Source organism: Jaculus jaculus, chromosome 4, assembly GCF_020740685.1.
Source record: "Jaculus jaculus isolate mJacJac1 chromosome 4, mJacJac1.mat.Y.cur, whole genome shotgun sequence".
NCBI classification, from domain to species: Eukaryota; Metazoa; Chordata; class Mammalia; order Rodentia; family Dipodidae; genus Jaculus; species Jaculus jaculus.
This window is the reverse complement of record NC_059105.1, coordinates 105125300-105149300: the sequence shown is the minus strand read 5'-3', so window position 1 is coordinate 105149300 and position 24001 is coordinate 105125300. Positions and strand designations below refer to the sequence as shown.

The following is a 24001-nucleotide window of genomic DNA, read 5'->3' as shown; positions in this document are numbered from 1 at the left end:
TAGTAGGAGACAGAAATACTTGTTGAAATTACTTGAGCAAGTTTATTTATAGGTGAGCATTTAGAAAGCAGTAATAAGCTGGGTGTGGTGGTGCACGCCTTTTATCCCAGCACTTGGGAGGCAGAGGTAGGAGGATCACTTTGAGTTCAAGGTCACGTTGAGACTACATAGTGAATTTCAGGTCAGCCTGGGCTAGAGTGAGACCTACTTCGATCCCCCCCGCCAAAAAAGTAACCAGTAATAAGGCATATGATCTTAGAAACTGTTGTAAGGATACAAGTTTAGTGCTGCTTAAATTTTGAAAGCATGTAGTAGTTATAATCACATATAGAAATATATACAGTTGCATATACAACTATGCTATGTAATATAAGTAATCAATTTCCTTGTCATAAAAACAAAATGGGGCTTATTATTTTCGTGCTAAAATATAAAAATTCTAAGTGAAATTTAACTGTCCATAATTATAATGCCTCTTTCTTCCCTTTGAGTTCAAACAACTTAGTGATAGGGAAATAAGTCAAACTTTAGCTAATACTCTCGTCATTTAATATTTGTTTTTATTACATTAAGGTGACAGTGCTGCTTTTTGCTTTGATTCTGAGTACTGATTTGACTACTGATACTCACTCAGGTGACTTCATGTTGTCTTCCAGCTGATTACCTGGCTCAGGCATTTGATTCTCTTTGTTTGGACCTGAAGACAGATGAGGGCAAGACCTTGTTTTTGGAGTATCAAGCTGTGCCAGTAATACTAAGTCATTTAAGAATATCCAGTAAGGGACTTTTATCCAATGTCATTGATAGTTTACTCCAGATGACAGTAGAATCAAGTAAGTTTTTATATTTTATATATATAAAGAAATGAAAGTAGAATGATTTTTCTATTCTGTCCTTATCTTAATGTGTGACTGCATATAGAAGACACTGTTGTAGTATATAATGGTGGCTGCTTACTTTTTATTGTTGATTTTGTATATTAGCACACAAAGCAATAGGTTTCCTCAGGACATTTTCATACATATGTGACATACTTTGTTTCCATCTCTTTCCCTCTCCCACTGTCCTGCCCTTTATTCCTCCCCCAGACTGGTTTCCTTTCTTCCCGTAGTTACTCCCTCTGTCTGATTTATTACATGTATTCCATTACCCTTTCTCACCTCCCTTAAGAACTCTTCTTCCCTTATCATAATCCCCTTTCCAGTTACATAACATATAAATATAGACACATATACACATGTGTATAATTTTAAATTTAGGTTCAGAATATGAGAGAAAAGTAGCAATGTTTATCTTTCTGAGTCTGGATTATTTTGCTTAACATAATGACTTCCATTTCCATCCATTTTCCTGAAAATGGCATGATTTCATTTTTCTTTATGCTGTATAAAATTCCATTGTGTGTATGTGTCATATTTTCTTTATTCATCATCTGTTAATGGACATCTGTGCTGCTACCATTTCTTGGCTACTGCCACAACACATAAACCACACATTGTACCAACACATATAATGTGCAAATATCTCTGTTATTTTGAACTGAGTCATTCAGTTATATACTTAAGGGTGGTATGGCTTGGTCATAAAGTATTTCTATTTTCAGTTTTCTGAGGAACCTCCTCCCTGATTTCCATAGTGACTAGTTGCATTAAGCTTATATTCACACTAACAGTGAATAAGAGTTTCTCTTTCCCCTTGTCCTATACAGCATTTATTATTATTTTCTTTTTTATTGTGTCATTGAAGAATTTTTCTAGCTGTTTTGAAATAAACATACTTATTAACTAGATAGTCTCCCAACTGTGCAATAGAATGCTAGAACTTTTTCTTCCCATATAACTGTGACTATGCTGACCTCCACTCCTCCCCCACTCACCACTTCTCCCATTTGGTTAAGTACCCCATGGTACATATCAGCCTTGATAACAAACTTGTGACATCTCCTACTTTGATATATTGCAACACCTGCCCACTGAAGTACCCAGAACCTTTTGCAAATGCTTAATTTCCAGAATTCTTTTTATTCTTTTCAGATTTTTAAAATAAATTTTAAAATGAAAACTTTATTAAAAATTTTAGATAATCCCCTTCCACCACCCATCTTTGTTCCCCTGCATCAACAAATAGATTGTTGTGGCTGATGGAAGATGGAGATATACATATAGAATAGGAAAGCAGATGGCCTTCAGTGCTATTGTTTTCTCACTGGGGTAAAATGGAATGTCAAAGCAGTTTTAATATACATTTCCCTGATAGCAATGGATGTTGAACACTTCAAGTATTTATTGGTCATTTGCATTTCTTTTGAGAAGTATCTATTCAGTTCATTGCCTATTTATTGTTTGATTGATTCTTTTTGATGTTTAGATGTTACATCATTAATATTCTAGATATTAAGATGCTGTCTGATGTGTATTTCACAAAAAAATATTTCCCATTTTCTGTAGGCCGTCTCTTCACTCTGGTGAATATTTACTCTGCAGAAGCTTCTTAATTTCATGTAAAATCATATGTCAGTTCTTGGGATGAGTCCCTGGGCTATTGAAGTCTTTCAGAACATCCTAGCCTATACTTATATCTTGAAGTATTTTACCTGTTTTCCTCTAGCATAGTTTCAGTCTTAAATTAAGGTTTTTGTTCCACTTTGAGCTAATTTTTGAAATGTTTTTAAATTGTCATTAACAGCGTATTTAGTATGGATGCATCATGTTTTGGTACCCTCTTTTCCCTCCTCCTTGCCCCCATTCCATTAGGGACTCTCCTCAGTAGGGTTGCAGATATTCCCCATTGGGTTGTGGTTTACGCATTGTGGGATCAGCAGTCAGTTATGTTTGGGGGAAGAAAATGCCTCTTGGCATGATGTCTCTATCTGTGGCTCTTACAGTCTTCCTGCCCCCTCTTCCACAAAATTTCCTGAGCTGAGGTAGGTGAGTTTTAAGTTTTCTCCTGTGATGAGCTTTTAGGAGCCTCTGGATCTCTGCTGAGGTAGGTGTTGAATATCCTCAAGGTCGGTCTTCTACACCCTGGCAATGATTATCAGGTTCAGCATGGAAGCAGAACTCATGCTCATCTAAATTCCTTTGTGGTTTCAGCTGTGGCTTGGCTCAAGTACAAGGAGTAGTTTATCTCTTCAGATATTGCTACCTTCTGAAAAAGAACAGATTCTCCAATGGAGAATGAAGTCAGCATAGTTTAAATGGTATAAACATTATTAAGTTAGAGAGAATTTGATGTATGTAACCCCTCTTTTAGCCAAAGACTAGTGGAGCTTGATATAGGAGAACATAATCTTTGTCTCCCTAGGATTCTGATCTGGTTCCCAATTCCAGATATGGGTTCATCTACACTGAGTGGATCTCTTAGCCAATCAGAAAGCTATTGGTTATCCACTGAGGCTATGTGTTACTATTGCACTGGTGTGTGCATCTTGTTAGGGTGTTTGTTTCTGAGTAGCTTAGACCTCTGGTTGCTCAGACCGTTGTTGGCCACTTTTCCCCAGTAGCCCATGTAGCACTTTACAGCACTAAACAGGCTAACTGTCTATCCTCTGAATTCCATCCAGGTCTCTCTCTGTGCTCTGTGTCAGCAGCATATGTTGTTTTCGGCAATAGGGTCTTAGCTTTTGCCTCAGGTGAGTAATCAAGTGCTTTGACAGAAAGTTATCTTGACTTGGAGACCTCATAGGTCTCCGATCATCAGCTCAATGTGGACAGCAACCAATCTCTGGTACTGGGAGTTACAGGCCAGAGACAGAAAAAAAAATTTCTTTTAAACTTAGGCTTCATCCCACACTCACCAGGTCCCTACTTTTTAGGTGCTTCTCCTTTATTCCTTTTGTGGGTTATATCTTTTCGGCTATCTCCAAGGATAAAGGTTTCTATGGTATCAGCTCATTTTGGATTCAATGCTGTGTTTGTTCTCCCTACCCCCTCTTCCCCTCCTAACCCTCCAGACCCTCCCATCCCTATTGTCTGGGCCTTGAGCAGCCTATCAGGTATGACAGCAACTCAAGTAGATCCAGGTTAGGAACCCCAGATAAGTGACATCATGCAGTGTTTGTCTTTTTGTGATTGTGTGAGTTCACTGAGTATGATCTGTTATATCCAATTCTGTCCATTTTGTCTACAGATTTCATTATATTGTTTTCTTCTTACTGCTAAGTAGAATTGCATTAAATATTTTTATTATATAGGTCTTTCCTTGGTTAATGTTATTCAAGGGTATTTAATTTTTTTGTTGATATTAAAAATGGGACAGCCTTGCTGATTTCTTTCTCTGTATATTTGTCCTTTGCATATAGAAAGGCTGCTGAGTTTTTCTTTTTTAAATATTTATTATTATTATTATTAACAACATGTTTCATAAGGATACATCATGTGTTGGTACCCTCTTTGTCCTTGTCCCTGCCCCCATTCCATTGGGGACATGCCTCAGTGGGGTTGCAACCCTATGGGGTTGTGGTTTATGCATTGTGGGAGCAGCAGTCAGTTATTTTGGAAAGGAGGGAAATCTTCTGGGTATGATGTCTCAACCTGTGACTCTTATAAAGGCTACTGATTTTTGTACATGGATTTTGTATCCTTCCACTTGACTGAAGGAATTAAAAACCTTTAGAAGTTTAGAGATATATAGTTTTGGGTCACTTATGCATCCTGTCATCTGCAAATAGGGCTAACTTGACTTTTATTTTTCCAATTTGAATCCCTTTCTTTTTTTTCTCCTGCCTTATTGCTTGGGCTAGTACTTCTAGCACTTACTGTGTTGAAGAGCAGTGGTGTCTTGTTCCTGATCTCAGTAGGAACTTCTTGAGTCTTTTCCCATTAAGTATTATTTCTGCTTTGAATGCTTTATATATAGCCTTTATTGTTGAGATATAAACCCTCCATACCTATTCTTTGTAGTGTTTTGATCATGAAGTGGTGTTGTGTTTTGTCAAAGGCCTTCTCTGTGTCAGTTGAGATGACAGTGTGGTTCTTATGCTTAAGATTATTTACGTGGTGTACTATGTTGAGAGATTTCCGTATGTTGAACCACTTTAGCATCCCTGGGATGAAGCCTAGTTGGTCAAGATAGATAATGCATTTGATGTATTGTTGAATTAGGTTTGTGAGGACTTTGTTCAGGATCTTTGCATCTAGATTTATCAGGGATACAGGCCCATAATTTTCTTGTTGCATCTCTGTTTGGTTTTAGTATTAGGGTGATGCTAGCTTCATAAGAGGAATTGGGATGATTATGTGGAACAGTTGGAAAAAAAATGGTTTCAGTTCTTCAATGAAGGTTTGACAGAATTCAGCTGAGAAGCCAACTGTTCCCGGACTTTTTTGGGGGAGGGGGGGATTGGGGAGCTTTTGATTACCTTTTCAATCTCCATGGATGTAGTAGGTTTCTTTAGGAAATTAATCTGCTCTGAGTTTAGTTTTGGTAGGTGGTATGTGTTTAGGAATTCATCCATTTCTTCCAGATTATCCTATTTTGTGGAGTAGAGGTTTTGGAAGACTGCCTCAATGATTCTTCCAACTTCATTGATGTCTGTTGTAACCTCTAATTCTTAACAATGAAAACAGAGAGAGACTGCTAAAAGCAGAAAGAGAGGAACAACTCACTACATACAAAGGCAGTCCCATCAGAATTACCTCAGATTTCTCAATAGAAACCCTGAAAGTCAGAACAGCTTGGAATGGAACACTTCAAAGTCTGAAAAACTATGGCTTCCAACCCAAGTTACTCTACCCAGCAAAAGTATCCCTCATAACATATGGTGAAAGAAAAACTTTCCAAGAAAAAGTCAACTCTATGATTATATGAACGCAAGGCCAAACCTAAAGAGAATACTGCACACAAGAGCCACACAACCAATCTCAAGAGCCTATAAGAAGAAGATCACAATAACCAACTAGACCAGGCTCAAAAAGTACAAAACACAAAAAAAGCACCAAATCCCATAAAACACCTCCCGAGTGCTAGGATTAAAGGCCTGCACCACCATGCGCAGCCACCGAACTGATTTTTGACAAAGACACCAACATCACACAGTAGGAAAGGACTAGTTCCATAAATAAACAGTGCTGAGAAAACTGTATATCCTTATACAAGAGAGTGACATTACATCCTATCTCACCCTGTACACAGTATCAGCCCATAATAAATTAAAGACTTAACCATAAGATCTAAAACTGTAAAACTACTAAAAAAAAAAAAAAAAAAAAAAAAAAAAAAAAAAAAACAGAAGAAAACTCCTTGTTCTTGCTTTAGGCAGTGATTTTATTTGCTTGTTTGTTTGTTTAGCTGTTTGCATTGGACAAGACCCCAAAAGCACAGATAACAAATGCAGTGTAGACAAATAGGGTTTGAACCATACTAAGAAGTTTTTGTAAAGCAAAGAAAAAAGACAGCCCACAGATTAGGAGACAATACTTGTAAATCATACATTGGGTAAGAGACTAGTACTCAAAATATACAAGAAAAACTACTCAGTAGCAAGAAACATGAATAAATGTTCAACATCTCTAATCTTCAGAGAAGTATAAATTAAAACCATAATAAGTCATTACCTCATACCTATTAGATTGTCATTATCAAAATGATTAAATAGGGCTAGAGAGATGGTTCAGTGATTAAGACACTTTCCTGCAAAGCCTAATGACCTGGGTTTGTTTGTTTTTTCCTAAGTACCCACTTAAAGCACAATATGGTACATGCATCTGGAGTTGTTTGCAGAGGCTAGAGGCCCTGGTGAGCCTATTCTTTCTGTCTATACCTCTTTCTCTGCTTGCAAAGAAATAAAAAATTTCTAAAAGATGAAATAATGCCAGGCATGGTAGCACACACCTTTAATTCCAGTACTCGGGAGGCAGAGGTAGGAGGAACACAGTAAGTTTGAGATCAGCCTGGGACTACAAAGTTCCAGGTCAGCCTGGGCTAGAATGGACCATAACTCGAAACGACTCCCCCCCACCCCGACACACACACACACACACACACACACACACACACACACACACACACACGCACGAGATGAATAGCTGAGTGAGCCACACATGCCTCTAATTCTGTAGTCTACCCAGGTGTTTCCATGTTCTTGGCATCTTATTCTTAGAATTTGAAGTCACAAAGAGTAAAGCAGCAAGAAGTTTTATGAAGAGCAAAACAAAATACAGGTGTTGGATACACTGCCAAGAGAGGCTGCAGTCCACCTGAGTGAGAGAGAACTCAAGGACTGTCAGTGGGTTACTATTTGAGGCTTCTTTTTATGGGGTCTAAGAGGAGGAGGAGGAGTTGGTTACTAATGGACATAGAGAGGGTGGATCTCTATTTTTATTAATGGTTTCGGTTATATGACCTTTTCTCTACTGTGCATGTTCTTACCAATGATGCATCTGATTTTAATCATACATGTGCCTGATTATACATGCTCATAAGATGGCAAGTAGGGAATTTTCCCTAAAAGGACACAATTGCCTTATACATGTAACCAAGATCAATCCAGGCATGATTGGCTCCTGACCTCCAGTTTGGACATATGCTTGAACCTGTTTTAATAGAATTAGGGCATTACCAAGGGATTAGTAAGGGGCTAATGTTTCCGTTGTTTGAAGTAGAGTGTATATGTAGCTTGATTCAGATGAGGGTGCCAGGTTATTAGGTGCATTGTTAGGAAAAGGGTTTATTTATTGCCTAAGCCAAGTGTTGTTCTTGGTTGCTAAGCTATTTCCTTATGTTTATGTTGCATGAACTCTTTGTTTGGAAGAAAGATGATGAGTGTTTGCTCCCCTAGGAAGGGCACTCCTGACAAATTTCACCAGAGTTTACCTTGGTGAATCAATTAGTTTACAGACTGGGCAAGGGGTTATTTATAGGAGCATGGAGACCCCAAAGTTGAAAGGTATCTATCTCAATGTGGATATCTGTAAGGAAAGTGAAAGAGAAAAGCAAAGAAAAACATTGGACTTGGTCTCTATAGACAGGTTGTTTATTGAGGTACAGCAAGGGGCTTACAGCCTTCCCATGGGATGAAGGCTGAAACACTGGGCTAGGCTGGGGTTCAGTCATATAAGGATGATCCTAAGAAAAACAGATTGGGCCAGGTGCAGGTCCAAGGGAAGTAGATAAGAAACTTGTAACTATTTATGTCTTTGCTCAGATAGGCATTTCCAGTGAGAATTGTCTAAGGGAGAGTATCTCAGATGGTTTTAGTTCCTTTTTAGTCCTAGGGACAGTTATTAACTCTTTAGTTCCTCTAGTTTTCAGGGAAAGCTATTAACCATTCAATATTAACTTTCCCATGACTAGATTGATAGTGATCACCATCCCTTGATCTTTGTATACTCTTCTTCTGGGGCCATGAGATTTTTTTTTCATACAACTGGCTCAGAGATTACCTGAGATCTCAGTTAAGGGTCCCCCTCTCTTTCCATGGGGGAACGTCAACAGGCCCAATCTCATATATGGTTGCAATTGCTTCTAATAATGATGGCAATAGTTTTGTTTTTATTCTTGGAGGATTGCATTACACAACAGCTTGCCTGCCTCAATCCCTGTGAGGTGGAGGAGGTAGGAGTTCTCAGCTATCTTGGACTACATTGTGAGACCTTGTTGCAAAAGAAAGGAAAGGAGAGAGGGAAAAGGAGGAAGAAAAATATTGGTGAACACATAGAGAGAAGGAAATGCTTGTATACCGTTAGTGGTTTTGTAAACTTAGCATAGTCACTTTAAAAACAGATCCTTAGAATATTAAAATCCCCAACTGCTCTGCAATCCAGCACTTTCACATCTGGCTGTATAGACAAGTGAATTGAAATAAGCATGTTAAAGAGATGCCCATAACCTCAGATTCACTGTAGCACTATATCCAATGGCCAAAATACAGAAACATTTGAAGTTTCTATTTTACAGATAAATTTAATATATTCTATTTGGCCTTTTAAAAAGGAGACATTGGGTCTCAGAAGATGGCTCAGCAGGTAAGAATGCTTGCTGCTTAAAGCCTGAGGACTCATGCTCAGTTTTGCAGAATCCATGTAAAAAGTAAGACATGGGGCTGGGAAGATGGATCATTGGATAAATCATTCAAGCTGAAATAGCTCAATCCCTGGGTCCCACATAAAAAACCAGAAGCTGTGGCAGGTTTCTGTAATCCCAGAACACTGATGCTGATGGTAAGATGGGAAGCAGAGTCAAAAATTCCCATAAAGACTGTGATAGCAAGTGTGAGAATATAAAAAGAGAAACCTTGCCTCTAATGAGGTGAAAAGTGAAGACCAGCCTGAAAGTTGTCTTCTGGCTTTTTTACTAATGTGTCTCCCCAAACCATGAACATGTATACACTACACACACACACACACACAAAATTGAAATTAGGAGCTGGAGAAGATGGCTTAGCCGTTTAGGCATTTGCCTGCCAAGCCTAAGGACCCTGGTTTGATTCCCCAGGACCCACGTAAATCAGATGCACAAGGAGGCGCGTGCATCTGGAGTTTGTTTGCTGTGGCTGCAGGCCCTGGCACACCCATTCTCTCTATCTCAAATAAATAAATAAAATATATTTTTTAAAATTTTTAATGAAAAAAAGAGAAAATGTTATTATGATAGCATGGATAAAACTAGAGGACATTGTGTTAAATGAAATAAACTCAGAACAGAAAGAAAACTACTTTATGTAACATATGTGGAATCTAAAAAAGTTGAGCACACAGAAGTAGAGGGTAAGAATGGTGATTTACCAGAACCTGAGGAGTGGGAGAACATGGTTGTAAACCCAGCACTTGGGAAACTGAGTCAGGAGTATCTCAAGTTGGAGGCCAGCTGGCCTACACAGTGAAAACCAGTTTTATTCTCATATGAGTTTGGTTATAAGTTGAAAGTGTGTAGTTTCTAACTTGGTGTTAATGACACCTATTTCTAAATAATGAGGTTGTTTTTAGAAAAACTTAAAAGTCTTTTATATTTCTTCCTTCCTTATTCCTATTTTTTATAGTTCTGAAAGTTTACTTTGAAAAGTTTTAATTTTTTTAACTTTTTATTTTACCCTTATTTGTAAACAGAGAAAGATAGAAGAGAGACAGAGAGAGAATGGGCATGCCAAGGCCACTAGCCACTGCAAATGAACTCCATATGCATGTGCCCCTTGTGCATCTGGCTTATGTGGGGCATGAGGAATTGAACCTGGGTCCTTTGGCTTCGCAGGCAAACGCCTTAACCACTAAGCCATTTCTCCAGCCTGAAAAGTTTTATTTGTAATTAACATAATTATATATATGGGATATAATAATGTTTTGCTGTTACATGAATGCACTGTGAGATGGTCTAAATTAGGCAGATTCTTATATTTATCACTTCAAATATTTCTTTTTAAAAAATATTAATTAATTTATTTATTTGAGACAGAGAGAGAATGGGTATGCCAGGACCTTCAGCCACTGCAAACAAATTCCAGATGCATGTGCCACCTTGTGCAGCTGGTTTATGTGGGCTCTGGGGAATCAAACCTGGGTCCTTTGGCTTTGCAGGCAAGTGACTTAACCGCTAAGCCATCCCTCCAGCCCAGTCATATCATTTTTAAAAATATATATTTATTTACTTGTAAGCAGAGAGAAAGAGGAGAGAGGCAGATAGAGAGAATGGGCATGCCAAGGCCTCCAGCCACTATACACCAACTCCAGACACATGAGCCACACTGTGTATCTGGCTCCATATGGGGACTGGGGAACCAAACCTGCATCGCAAGGCTTTGCAGGCAAGCTCCTCAACCACTGAAGCTTCTCTCTGGCCCTACCATTTTTGTATAGTAAGAACATTTAAAAGGCTCATTTAGCTATTAAAAAAATTTTTTTGTTTATTTTTATTTATCTATTTGAAAGTGACAGAGAGAGAAGGAGGTAGATAGAGAAAGAAAGAGAGAGAATGGGTGTGCCAGGGCCTCCGGCCACTGCACATGAACTCCAGACGTGTGTGCCCCCTTGTGCATCTGGCTAATGCTGGTCCTAGAGAATCGAGCCTTGAACCTGGGTCCTCAGGTTTCACAGGCAAGTGCTTAACCACTAAGCCATATCTCCAGCCCTCGTTTAGATATTTTTAAACATACAGAATATAACTATTAACTATAGTCATCCTTATGCTTTAATTGCAGTTTTATTTGTTTCATTATTTATTTATTTATTGGCTTTTCAAGGTAGGGTATCACTCTAGCCCAACCTGACCTGGAATTCACTATGTAATCACAAGGTGGCCTCGAACTCCTAGTCCTCTGCCTCCCAAGTGCTGGGATTAAAGGTGTATGCCACCCACACCTGGCCCTCATCTTTTTTTTTTTTTTTTCATTTCTCGAGGTAGGGTCTCACTCTAGCCCAGGCTGACCTGGAATTCATTATGGAGTCTCAGGGTGGCCTCGAACTCATGGTAATCCTCTTACCTCTGCCTTCCAAGTGCTGGGATTAAAGCATGTGCCACCATGCCCGGCTTCATCATTTATTTAAAATTGTTAATGTGGTCAAGAAGCGGACACAGCCTTCCAAGCTGTGCTTAGGGATTAAAAGAAAGATGGATGCAAAGCTATTATGCTTATATATCTTATATGGCAAATAACTTACTTATCTGTATTTAGAAATTGGGATAAACCTGATATTCATTGTGGGGGCCTTTTAAAAGAATGAACTGTTTTCAAGGCCCCAGTTTGGATATCTTCGTATGATTTTTTTTTTCTTTTCAAGTTTACCCAATAGCCAGTAATAGTAACTTACACTTATAAAGTATCTTTACATTATTTTTTTAAAGTGGAATAACTCTAACAGGGCTTCTTATGTATGGCTATTCACAAATATTTGCATACATTCCTACTGAACAATTACTGAATAAAGGATAAAGGCTTTGGTAACAAATTTTAGAAACTCCAATTATTGTTAATGAGATTATTTGTATTATGTTGGTTGTTCCCCTTGCTCATTAACAAAAGCACTAGGTACATCATTTCTAGTTGATTTTTAAGAAATTTTAAAATTATTTTATTTATTTATTTGAGAGCAAAGACAGAGAAGGAGAGAGAAAGGGAGTGAATAGGTGTATCAGGAGCCTCTAGCCACTACAAATGAACTCCAGATGCATACACGACCTTGTGCATCTGGCTTATGTGGGTACTGGGGAATCAAGCCTCGAACTGGGGTCCTTAGGCTTCACAGGCAAGTGCTTAGCTGCTAAGCCAACTCTCCAGCCCCTTTTAGAATGTTTTTACACCCTGAAGTTATATAACATCAGGTTGTCTGATACATCTAATAATACCCAGCTAACTAGAAAATCCAATCATTAAATAAACCAGGATGCAAATATATATACATTATAACACAACAAACACCAAAAATCAAAACAATATAAATCCACCAAAAAGTATTAACAAATCAGAAATGACCTCCAGTGAGAACGAGTTAGAGGAAATGCCTGAGAGAGATTTCAAAAGAATGATTATAAATATGTTCAAAGAAGTCAAAGAAGAAATCAAAAAGGAAACCAAAGGAGTCAAAGAAAACATAGGGCACCAATTTAATGAAATAAAGAGGTTAATACTAGACATAAATAGGGAAATAGAAATAATAAAGAAAAATCAGTCAGAATTACTAGCACTGAAGAACACAGTTAATGACATAAAAAACTCTGTAGAAAGTCTCACCAGTAGAATGGATGAAGGAGAGGACAGAATATCTAAGCTAGAAGACCAGGTGGCAGATCTAATACAGTCCAACAAAGAGGAAGACAAACTAATAGAAAAGTATGAGTGGGAATTTCAAGATATTCAGGACACTATGAAAAGATCAAACATAAGAATTCAGGGCATAGTAGAAGGAGAAGAATTTCACTCCAAAGGCATAGTAGGCACCTTCAACAAAATCATAGAAGAAAACTTCCCCCAAATTGGGAAAGAGGTGCCAATGTAGATACAGGAATCCTTTAGAACCCCAACCAGACAAAACCTGGAAAGAACCTCTCCTCACCATACTATAATCAAACCACCAAACACACAAACCAAAGAAAAAATATTGAAAGCAGTCAGAGAGAAAAATCAAGTTACCTACAAAGGCAAGCCTATCAAGATTACAGCAGATTACTCAACACAAACTTTAAAAGCCAGAAGGGCTTGGAGTGATGTATTCCAAGTCCTGAAAGATAAGAACTGTCAACCAACGTTACTTTAACTTGCAAAGCTATCCATTCAAATAGACGGAGAAATAAGGACATTCCATGACAAAAGCAGGCTAAAGGAGTATTTGAAGACAAGACCAGTGTTGCAGTCTGGTTCACATTGCTGGTAGAAATCACCCAACCAAGAGCAGCTTCTGGGAAAAAGAGGTTTATTTGGCTTACAGGCTCGAGGGGAAGCTCCACGATGGCAGGGGGAAACAATGGCATGAGCAGAGGGTGGACATCACCCCCTGGCCAACAGAAGATGGACCACAGCAACAGGAGGGTGTGCCAAACACTGGCAAGGGGAAACTGGCTTTAATACCCATAAGCCGGCCCCCAATGATACACTCCCTCCAGGAGGCGTTAATTCCCAAATCTCCATCAGCTGGGACCCTAGTATTCAGAACACCTAAGTTTATGGGGGACACCTGAATCAAACCACCACATTCCGCCCCTGGCCCCCATAAACTGATATCCATACATGATGTAAACTACAATGCATTCAGTCTGACTTTAAAAGTCCCCATAGTTTTATCAATCTCAATGATGTTCATACATCCCCATAGTTCAAGATCTTTTAACTGGGCCATAATACCAAAATATAACCTCAAAAAACCCAGAATGGCACAGAATAAATATTCACACTGCAATAGATGACATTGGGCATAGCAAAGAAACATTCAACCAATACAAGATTTAAAACAACCAGGGCAAACATCAAACTCTAGCTTCAAGTCCAGCAACTCAAACCAGTGACAAATCTTCAAGTCCGATAATTCTAACCAGCAACAAGTCTCTGGCATTCCAATTCCGCCCCTCCAGCTAGGCTACTCACAGTCCTGGAAAACTTCATTGGGGCCGGCAGCTCCTCGGCAGCCATCTCATGGTCCCGGCATCTCCACTGGGTCTCCACTGCAAGCTACGGTTCATCCTCATGGCCTCATGGGGTCTCTATGCAGGCAACCAGCAAACCCGCTTCACACTGCCCATGGCCATTTCCAAAACACAAGACCGTGTTGCAAACTCAATGACCCTCTTTCCAGCATTTCTTATACTCCACAATTCCAGGTAGGGTGCCAATTTGTTAATCCAGGGGGGAATAAAGCAGACTTTGAAGAATAGGACTCTCCTTGAGCACTCAGACCCCTTCAAAAGAGTTGACATTCTTCTTGTTGCCCTAGCGCAGGTCAGCTAGCCCAATCTCAAAGGTTGTAATCTCTCAGTTGCAGCTGAACGGGCAAGAGTTCACCCAAAGATTTTTCTTTCTGTGCCATATCCCTCTGCACACACCAGTTCATTTCTACGCTAAGCAACCCTGCACAACTTCTCAGGACATGGGCACAAGAGCAAGCTTCTCACACAAACTGCTAGCCCAGTCCAGGCAAAGCTTTTTCTCACTCTCATAAGCCAAACCTCACAGTCCATAGTTCTTACTGCATTCAGGTCTTAGAGCTCAGACCAGAATAGTCCTTTAAGCTGTACTTACAGCACTGCAAGGCATCTCTTAGGCCAAGGTTTCAACTCCTTCCACATTCCTCTTGAAAATCAGTTCCAAAAGGCTGAAGCCACATAGTCAGGTATCTAGCAGCAACCCCACTCCCGGTACCACTTTACTGTTGCAGTCTGGTTCGCATTGCTGGTAGAAATCACCCAACCAAGAGCAGCTTCTGGGAAAAAGAGGTTTATTTGGCTTACAGGCTCGAGGGGAAGCTCCACGATGGCAGGGGGAAACAATGGCATGAGCAGAGGGTGGACATCACCCCCTGGCCAACAGAAGATGGACCACAGCAACAGGAGGGTGTGCCAAACACTGGCAAGGGGAAACTGGCTTTAATACCCATAAGCCGGCCCCCAATGATACACTCCCTCCAGGAGGCGTTAATTCCCAAATCTCCATCAGCTGGGACCCTAGTATTCAGAACACCTAAGTTTATGGGGGACACCTGAATCAAACCACCACAACCAGCTCTACAGAAAATACTTGATAGAATCCTCCATGCTGAAAAAAAGAAAAGCACACATATAAGGAACCTGGAAAAAACAAACAATACTCAAATACTAGTTAACACAAGACAGTAAAGGTAAAACTGGAAGAACTACAAAAAATGGCAAAAATGAATACACATCTTTCAATATTATTTCTTAATGTCAATGGCCTCAATATCCCAACCAAAAGGCATGTGTTCGCAGACTATGTTAAAAAGCAGAATCCTGGGCTGGAGAGATGGCTTAGCGGTTAAGCGTTTGCCTGTGAAGCCTAAGGACCCTGGTTCGAGGCTCGGTTCCCCAGGTCCCATGTTAGCCAGATGCACAAGGGGGCACATGCATCTGGAGTTCGTTTGCAGAGGCTGGAAGCCCTGGCGCGCCCATTCTCTCTCTCCCTCTATCTGTCTTTCTCTCTGTGTCTGTTGCTCTCAAATCAATAAATTAAAAAAAAAAAAAAGCAGAATCCTTCAATTTATTGCCTCCAAGAAACCCACCTTTCTACAAAGGATGGACACTATCTTAGAGAGAAAGGTTGGAAAATGGTGTTTCAACAAATGGACGTAGAAAACGAACAGGGGTTATTATCCTAATATCTGACAAGGTAGACTTCAGTCCAACATTAGTTAAGAAACATAATGAAGGTCACTTTATATTTATTAAAGGCACTCTCCAACAGGAGGATATTACAATCCTAAACATATATGCACCTAACATGGGGGCCCCCAAATTCATCAAACAAACGCTATTAGAACTAAGGTCACAGATAACACCAAACACAGTGGTAGTGGGTGACTTCAGCACCCCACTCTCATCAATTGACAAGTCATCCTGGAAAAAAATAAACAAAGAGGCATCTGGACTAAATAAGGTCATAGAAGGAATGGACCATACAGATATATACAGGACATTTCATCCACATGCTGCAAAATATACATTCTTTCAGCCGCACATGGAACATTCTCTAAAATAGACCATATATTAGGACACAAAGCGAATCTTAACAAATACAGGAAAACTGAAATAATTCCTAGCATTCTATCTGACCACAATGGACTCAAACTACAAATCAATAGAAAGAAAGGCTATAGAGCATACACAAAATCATGGAAATTAAACAACATACTACTAAATGATGAATGGGTCAATGAAGAAATCAAGAAAGAAATCAAAAAATTTATAGAGTCAAATGATAATGAGAACATAACATACCAAAATCTCTGGGACACAATGAAGTCAGTCCTAAGAGGTAAATTTATAGCTTTAAGTTCCTATATTAAGAATTTAGAGAAGAATCAATATTGTGAAAATGGCAATCTTACCAAAAGCAATCTACACATTTAATGCAATCCCTATCAAAATTCCAAAGGCATTCTTCAGGGAAATAGAAAAAACAATCCAAAAATTCATTTGGAATCACAAAAATCCTCGAATATCTAAAATAATACTGAGCAACAAAAATAAGGCTGGTGGTATCACCATACTTGATTTTAACCTATACCACAGAACCATAGTAACAAAAACAGTGTGGTACTGGCACAAAAACAGACATGTAGATCAGTGGAACAGAACAGAGGACCCAGATGTAAGCCCAAGTAGCTATAGCTACCTGATATTCGATAAAAATGCCAAAAATACTCATTGGAGAAAAGACAGCCTCTTCAGCAAATGGTGCTGGGAAAACTGGATATGAATGTGCAGAAGGATGAAAATAGATTTTTCTATCTCTCCATGCACAAGAATTAAATCCAAATGGACTAAAGACCTTAACATGAGACCTGAAACTCTGAAATTGCTAGAGGAAAAAGTAGGGGAATCCCTTCAACATATCGGTCTTGGCAAAGACTTTCTGAATACAACCCCAATTGCTCAGGCAATAAAACCACAGATTAACCATTGGGACCTCATGAAATTACAAAGATTTTGTACTGCAATGGACACAGTGAAAAAAGCAAAGAGGCAACCTACAGAATGGGAAAAAATCTTTGCCAGCTATATATCTGATAGAGGATTAATATCTAGGATATACAAAGAACTCAAAAAGTTAAATAATAAGAATCTAACAAGCCTGTTAAAAAATGGGCTATGGAGCTACATAGAGAGTTCTCAAAAGAAGAAATACGGATGTCATATAAGCATCTTAAAAAAATGTTCTACATCCCTAGTCATCAGGGTAATGCAGATTAAAACTACATTGAGATTCCATCTCACTCCTGTCAGATTGGCTACCATCATGAAAACAAATAATCATAAATGCTGGCAGGGATGTGGAAAAAGAGGAACCCTTCTACACTGCTGGTGGGAATGCAATTGGTCCAGCCATTGTGGAAATCAGTGTGGAGGTTTCTAAAACAGCTAAAGATTGACCTACCGTATGACCCAGCTATAGCACTCCTAGGCATATATCTGAAGGACTCATCTCGTTTCCTTAGAAGTACATGCTCAACCATGTTTATGGCTGCTCAATTTATAATAGCTGAGAAATGGAACCAGCCTAGATGTCCCTCAACTGATGAGTGGATAATGAAGATGTGGCACATTTATACAATGGAGTTCTACTCAGCAGTAAAGAAAAATGAAGTTACAAAATTTGCAGAAAAATGGATGGATCTGGAAAGGATTATACTAAGTGAGGTAACCCAGGCCCAGAAAGCCAAGTGCCACATGTTCTCTCTCAGTGGTAAATAAAATTGAAGTTATGAAATTTGCAAGAACTTTTTTACAATAATGATATCATTATTGTGACATATATATTACAAAGCCATTCTCCTCTTCCCCTCTTGCAACATTATCATTTCCTTTTTGTTTAATTTATTTTGTTTTCTATGCCTTTGCCTTTTAACTTTTCATTTAAATTCATATTACATAGACATTTAAGTTTTTAGTTTTGTTAGGTTCTTAATCTTTTTGACTTTTTGTCTCTTATTCATTTGTGCTCAAAATGTTATTTCCTGTCTAGTACTCAAAATTATTAACATTTAGGGTTTTAAAGGCAAATAATTTACTGCTTCAGCAAATTTGTTATTGCCAATTATCTAAACTGAGCTTATAGTTATGAGTGTATTGAAGAAATGACTTTTTCTTCTCTTTCAAACATGAGATTTCTTTTTTTTAAATTTTTTTATTTTATTTCTTTCTTTATTTATTTTGGTTTTCTAAGGTAGGGTCTCACTCTAGCTCATGCTGACCTGGAATTCACTATGTATTCTCAGGGTGGCCTGGAACTCTTGACAATCCTCCTACCTCTGCCTTCTGAGTGCTGGGACTAAAGGCCTGCGCCACCACGCCTGGCTTCAAACATGAGATTTCTGCTGAATTTTGCCTAATAAAAGTTTTATAGGAGAGAAAATAATGTCGTGCATGTGATACCCAGCAAGAGCCAAGGGATGTATTTTTCAAATGATAATTTGCCTCAAAGTTTAAGTATGAAAGATTGAAAATCAGTATTTATAAATAATTTACACATTCTGGCCTTTTTTAAAAAAATATATCCTTTTTAGCTACTCTTTAACAATAAAGCACTGGTGTTTGTTTTGGCAGAATCCTTGCAGCCCTTCCTAGAAGCCTGCAGCAACTCTTTATTTTTCCGCACTTGTTCTGTGCTACTTCGAACCCCTAAACTTGATCTTCACATCCTGGAGAAGCTCAGTATTATCCTCCAGAAACTTTCCAAAATCAAGTAAGAATTTCTTTTTTGTAACATTTTTACATTGAAAGATTGTGACCATCCAGGCCTTTTTGGATCCCACATCAATTGACCTTGAATTATTCAGTCAAAATTTCCAGTCTACAAATGTTGAACATCAAGGTTCATGAATGTAAATGCTTATCAATGACCAGATGGAATAGAATTAGAATATTAGTCTTAGCAAAAAATCGTATATTCTCTCATATGTAGAACCTAACTTTTAATGTTTAATCTATAAATGTAATGTAACGTATATAAATAAGGGAATATGAGAGTGAGTCTGAGTTGTGATTTAATATAGGAGACCATAAGAGGGGAACAAGAAATGACTAGAAGTGGAGAGAAGACAAAGAAAACCAGTATGAGAAAACAGAAAGGCTCCTGTGTTGGGGCAAGGACAGGGTTCAAGGGGAAAGGGAAATAAGGAAGAAGGGGAAAAGGGCAACAAAATCCAAAATTTGTTTGAAAAATGCCATAATGAAATCAAATTCATTGTTTGCTAACAAAAAATAAGTAAAACAATATTAGTCTTAGAATATGTTAATGTTTCTGTAGCTCAGTCTAGCTTAAGCAAACTTTAAATACCACAAATAGTATATAAATTAGAACAAGGTTTTTTTGTTGTTGTTTGAGGCATGTGAAAGTTAGTTAGGGGATGGGAGTTGTTTTTGTTTTTTGTAATGCCAAGGTTGGAACCCAGGGCCTCTTGTATGCTGAGCAAACATCCTGCCACTGAGCTGTATCCTCTGCCTCTGCAAGAACATGTTTAGCAGCCAAATGACAAAACCAGAACAGATCAATGCACAGAGGTATTTCGAATGCTATAGATGAAGATAAAAATGATAATAAAGATGTATTTTTGTAATTTCTTATTAATTCACTAAAGTACATTTCGTGAAAAAGGTAAAAGATGTTTAAAATGATTTTAGGGCCTGGGTTTATTTAGAAAACTATTTTGACCTTCCTACTGATTTGAGTCTTTATTGTTAGAATCAAAGGTTTTTGTCTTCCTTTCTCAGATTTACAATCATTGGTATGACTGTTGTTTTAATTATCAATTAAAAATATGGATTTTAAGGCTGGAGAGATGGCTTAGCAGTTAAGGCACTTGCCTATAAAGCCAAAGGACCCTTGTTCAATTCCCCAGGACCCATGTAATCCAGATGTACAAGGTAGCACATGCACCTGGAGTTTGTTTGCAGTGTCTAGAGGCACTGGGGCACTCATTCTCTCTATATATCTGCCTCTTTCTTCGTCGCTGTCAAATAAATAAATAAAAATTAAATATTTTTGAAAAAATGATACAGATTTTAGTCTATCGTTTCCCTGAATCTGCCACCTGTTGTCTAGTGTCTTGTCTTTGTGGCAAATCAGTCTACTTGGCTGGCTGGCTGGCTATCTCTCCACCATCCTACCCACCTATCTATTTCATCTCTCTTCTTCCTGCCTATCTTATCCTCCTACTCCCTTTCTCTCCCTCTCTGGTGTCATTGTGTAGCCTTGAAATCTTATCTATCCTGCCTCCATCTCCCAAATGTGGGGATCAGTAGGTATGCACCACCATACCTGGCACATCATCTTTTTTTTTTTTTTTTTTGGTTTTTCGAGGTAGGGTCTCACTCTAGCTCAGACTGACCTGGAACTCAGTATGTAGTTTCAGGGTGGCCTCGAACTCACGGCAATCCTCCTACATCTGCCTCCCGAGTGCTGGGATTAAAGGTATGTGCCACCACATCTGGCTTCCATCATTTTTATTATTATAGTAAAAATTTGATTTTGGTTTACTTCTTTCTCTTTTCCCGTCCCTTCATGTATGCTTTCTGTGGTAAGCCACTTAGATATTTTACCTGACTTCAGTATGCATCTTAAAATTTATTTGTAGAATGCATGTAATGGGGCACAGCTGTAATCCCAGCACTCAGGAGGCAGAGGCTGGAGACACTGAGTTTGAGGCCTGTGTGTTCTATATAATGAGACTCTTCTTCAAAAAAGGGGGAAAAGAAAGAATGCTGAAGTTCTTTCAAAAATTACTCATGGATATGGATAATTGTTCTATATGTTCATTGTGGTGCAAGGCCTGTAGGAAATCATTGTCAAATTATAACCTGTTCTCAACTCACCAAATTATTATTTGATTTGGTGTCAAATTCAACTTAAAATTTTTACTGTCTCCATGTTGCAGACTGTATTATGCTTCTTTCTCATTTGTAGCATGTTGCATTTAACCTGTTACCTTGAACGTTCAATAACATTACCTAGGTTTAATTCTTTCTCACCTCTAAATTCATGAGACTTTAAGAAACAAAATTCAAGTACAAGCATATTGTTAGGATAATTTTTTTTTAATTCTTCATGATGTATTTGCAGCTTATGTTCAGACTTAAGAACTAGAACAGAGTTTAAACAAGAGAGTTGGGAATAGCAGATGCTCAAACAAGTCTAAAAATCTTCTATGGCAGAAAGATAAATCCTGCTGGGTGTGGTGGTGTACACCTTTAGTCCCAGCACTTGGGAGACTGAGCTAAGAGGATCCCTGTGAGTTTGAGGGTACCCTGAGGCTACATGGTGAATTCCAGGTCAGCCTGGGGCTATAGCAGAAAAAAAAAAAAAAAAAAGATCCTTATGGTAGTAGATAGGATTATTTGATATTTTTTTCTCAAGAATTTTCTACACAGTAACAAATATATGATAGGATTCTGTTTTACGTATAAGACAGGATTCTGATTGAAAATGAAATTATTGAGTACCTGTAAGAGAGAGGATGGTTGAAAAGTAAATTCTGGAGCAAAGTCTAAAGGTAAACCAGTATCCTGCCAAGTTAAAAGCTAGTTTACTTAAGATAACCAAGAATCTGAATCTTTGTAGTTTGGGGTATGTGGGAGGTTCCTCATTCTCTTTTAGTAGGTCTTTGTTAGTGAATAAAGAACAGTGTTTAGGATATAGACTTTTTTTTTTTCCTTTAATGCTTTTCCACTTCAGGCCTAGCTGAAAAAGCCTGATTTCTTCTCTCAGAATCTTAATCCTTTAGTCCACTATTTTCTCCACTGGTTTTTAAAACAAACACCATTTTCTCACATTTATATGTTGTCTCTTAAGGTCATTGCAGATAAGTTTTATAAGTATGTATAATTAAATAATGTACTCATTCTTTTACAGGAGTAATAAGAAGCTCTTTGAACTTTTTACAATTCATCTGATGCTTCAAGAAATACAAAGGACAACACATCCAGAACATGCTTTTCTCTGTATTAACCTCAATTCAACTTTGTTCAATTTGGGTTTAACAAAATGCAGCTCCCTAGTGTCAAATGCAAGCCATTAGAAAGGTGTGGGTGTGGGTGTGTGTCTGGTGCTTATTTGTAAAAGTGTTTTAAAAATCATCCAAGCAAGATTCTACCAAGAGAGTTACTAATAGCATGATTTATCATGAAAGATTACTAGAAAAGTATTTTTCTTTTTTTCAACTATGTAAGTGAGATCTATAGAAGCTAGGAAGTTTTAGATGTTCTAGTTTAAGGTAGTACTGTTGCATGAGGTGGCATTTACAGAATTCATGACACTGATGTTACTTTTCATAAATCCGCTCAAAGTTTTCTTAAAATTATGTGACATTTTGAAATAAAATTTGTGCTTATGTGGAAACAGCTTAAAAACCATGTTACCTTTTTAAACTTTTTTTTAAAGTAGGAACTTTGTATGGGACACACCGTATGTTGGTACCATCACTTTTCTCCTCCCTACCCCTATTCCATTGAGAGCCCTTCTAAGTGAGATTGCTGGTATTCACCATGGGGTTGTGGGCTACAAGGTATGAGAGCAGTAGTCAGTCATGGGTACGTGGAGATAATGCCTCTGGCTCTTAAATTCTTTCCACCCCTTTTCCACAAAATTCCCTGAGCCTTGGTGGTTGTGCTCTAAATCTACTTTATTGTTGAGCTCTCAGCAGTTTCTGGATTTTTTAGTATCTTCAGGATCTGTCTCTATCACCCTGGCGCAGGTTGTCAGGTTCATCTTGGAAGCAGCACTCTTGCTCATCTCTCCAATTCCTCTGTGCTTTCGCTTGGGCCCTGGCTGCTGTGTTAGGGGTGGTTCATCTCCTGCCAGGGAGACAGCTATCCTTGTCTTGTTGATAGATTTTGGTCATGTTTGGTTCTTGCTCATTTCTGAAAAAGAAAAACAGAGTATCTGATGGAGAGTGAGACTGGGATAGGTTAAAGGAGATAAACATTGTTAATTTAGAGAGATTTTGATGGCTGTAGCCTCACTTTTGGCAAAAGACTAATGGAAGCTTTTCATTGGAGTCATAATCTGTCTCCATAGGATTCTGACTTGGTTCCAGTTCCAGCTGTGGATTTCTTTCCACTGAGCAGATCTCTTAGCTAATCAGAGAGCCATTGGTTACCTGCCTAAGCTGTGTGCCACTATTGCACAGGTGTACATATTGCCATGCTGTTTGTTTTCATATAGCAGTGTTCCCTGCTTGCTCACAATGTTGTTGGCCATTTCCCTAGCAACTCAGTAGCACTTTTTAGCACTATATAGTCTAAGTTATCTGGGAACTGGCTTCCTTCTAAATACAGCCAGATCTCAATGTTCTGCATTGGCGGCATGTGGTATCTTCAGCAATGGGGTCTTACCTTTCACCTCAGTTGGGTAATTAAGTGCTTTGACAGAGCTTGTCTTGTTCGGAGGACTTTCTAGGTCTCTCTGATCAACAGCTTAATTGTGGGTTGTAACCAAATTCTCGTATTGGGAGTTACAAGCCAGAGACAAATATCTTACACTTAGGCTTTACCCCACCCTCTCCAAGGCTCTTCTTACCAGATGATCCCTCCATGTTCCTATAGAAGGTTATATCTTTAGTCTGCTATCCAGGAGGAAAGTTTCTGTAGTACCAATTCCTTTTGGATTGGTTTTGTGCATATCTCTCCAGCACCTATCCATTCCTCTCCCCTCAATCTGTTCTATCCCTCTTATCTGTCCCTCAAGTTGCTTGCCAGGTATGCCTGCAACTCAAGCTGTTTTGGCTCAGGAGCCACAGATGAGGGGGAACATGCAGCATTGTCTTTCTGTGCTTCTGTGAGTTTGCTTAATATGATCTGTTCCAAGCCTATCCATTTTCCTGCAAATTTCATTAAATCATTTTTCCTTACTGCTAAG

General features: G+C 38.5%; 1 protein-coding gene across 6 annotated transcripts in view; it reads left to right on the top strand.

Annotated features, from left to right (window-relative positions):
• Ccdc138 (coiled-coil domain containing 138) overlaps window positions 1-22494 on the top strand; it is a 151770-nt gene extending 129276 nt beyond the window's left edge. For 5 of the 6 annotated variants that reach the window (XM_045148509.1, XM_045148511.1, XM_045148508.1 and 2 more), the window contains 3 exons: window positions 657-833; window positions 18694-18832; window positions 21998-22494. In XM_045148509.1, coding sequence (XP_045004444.1) covers window positions 657-833; window positions 18694-18832; window positions 21998-22163 — 482 coding nt within the window. In that variant the 3' untranslated portion in view covers window positions 22164-22494. The remainder of the gene's footprint in view (window positions 1-656; window positions 834-18693; window positions 18833-21997) is intronic. The other variant, XM_045148510.1, reaches the window with a different exon arrangement.
• The last annotated feature ends 1507 nt before the right edge of the window (window positions 22495-24001 follow it).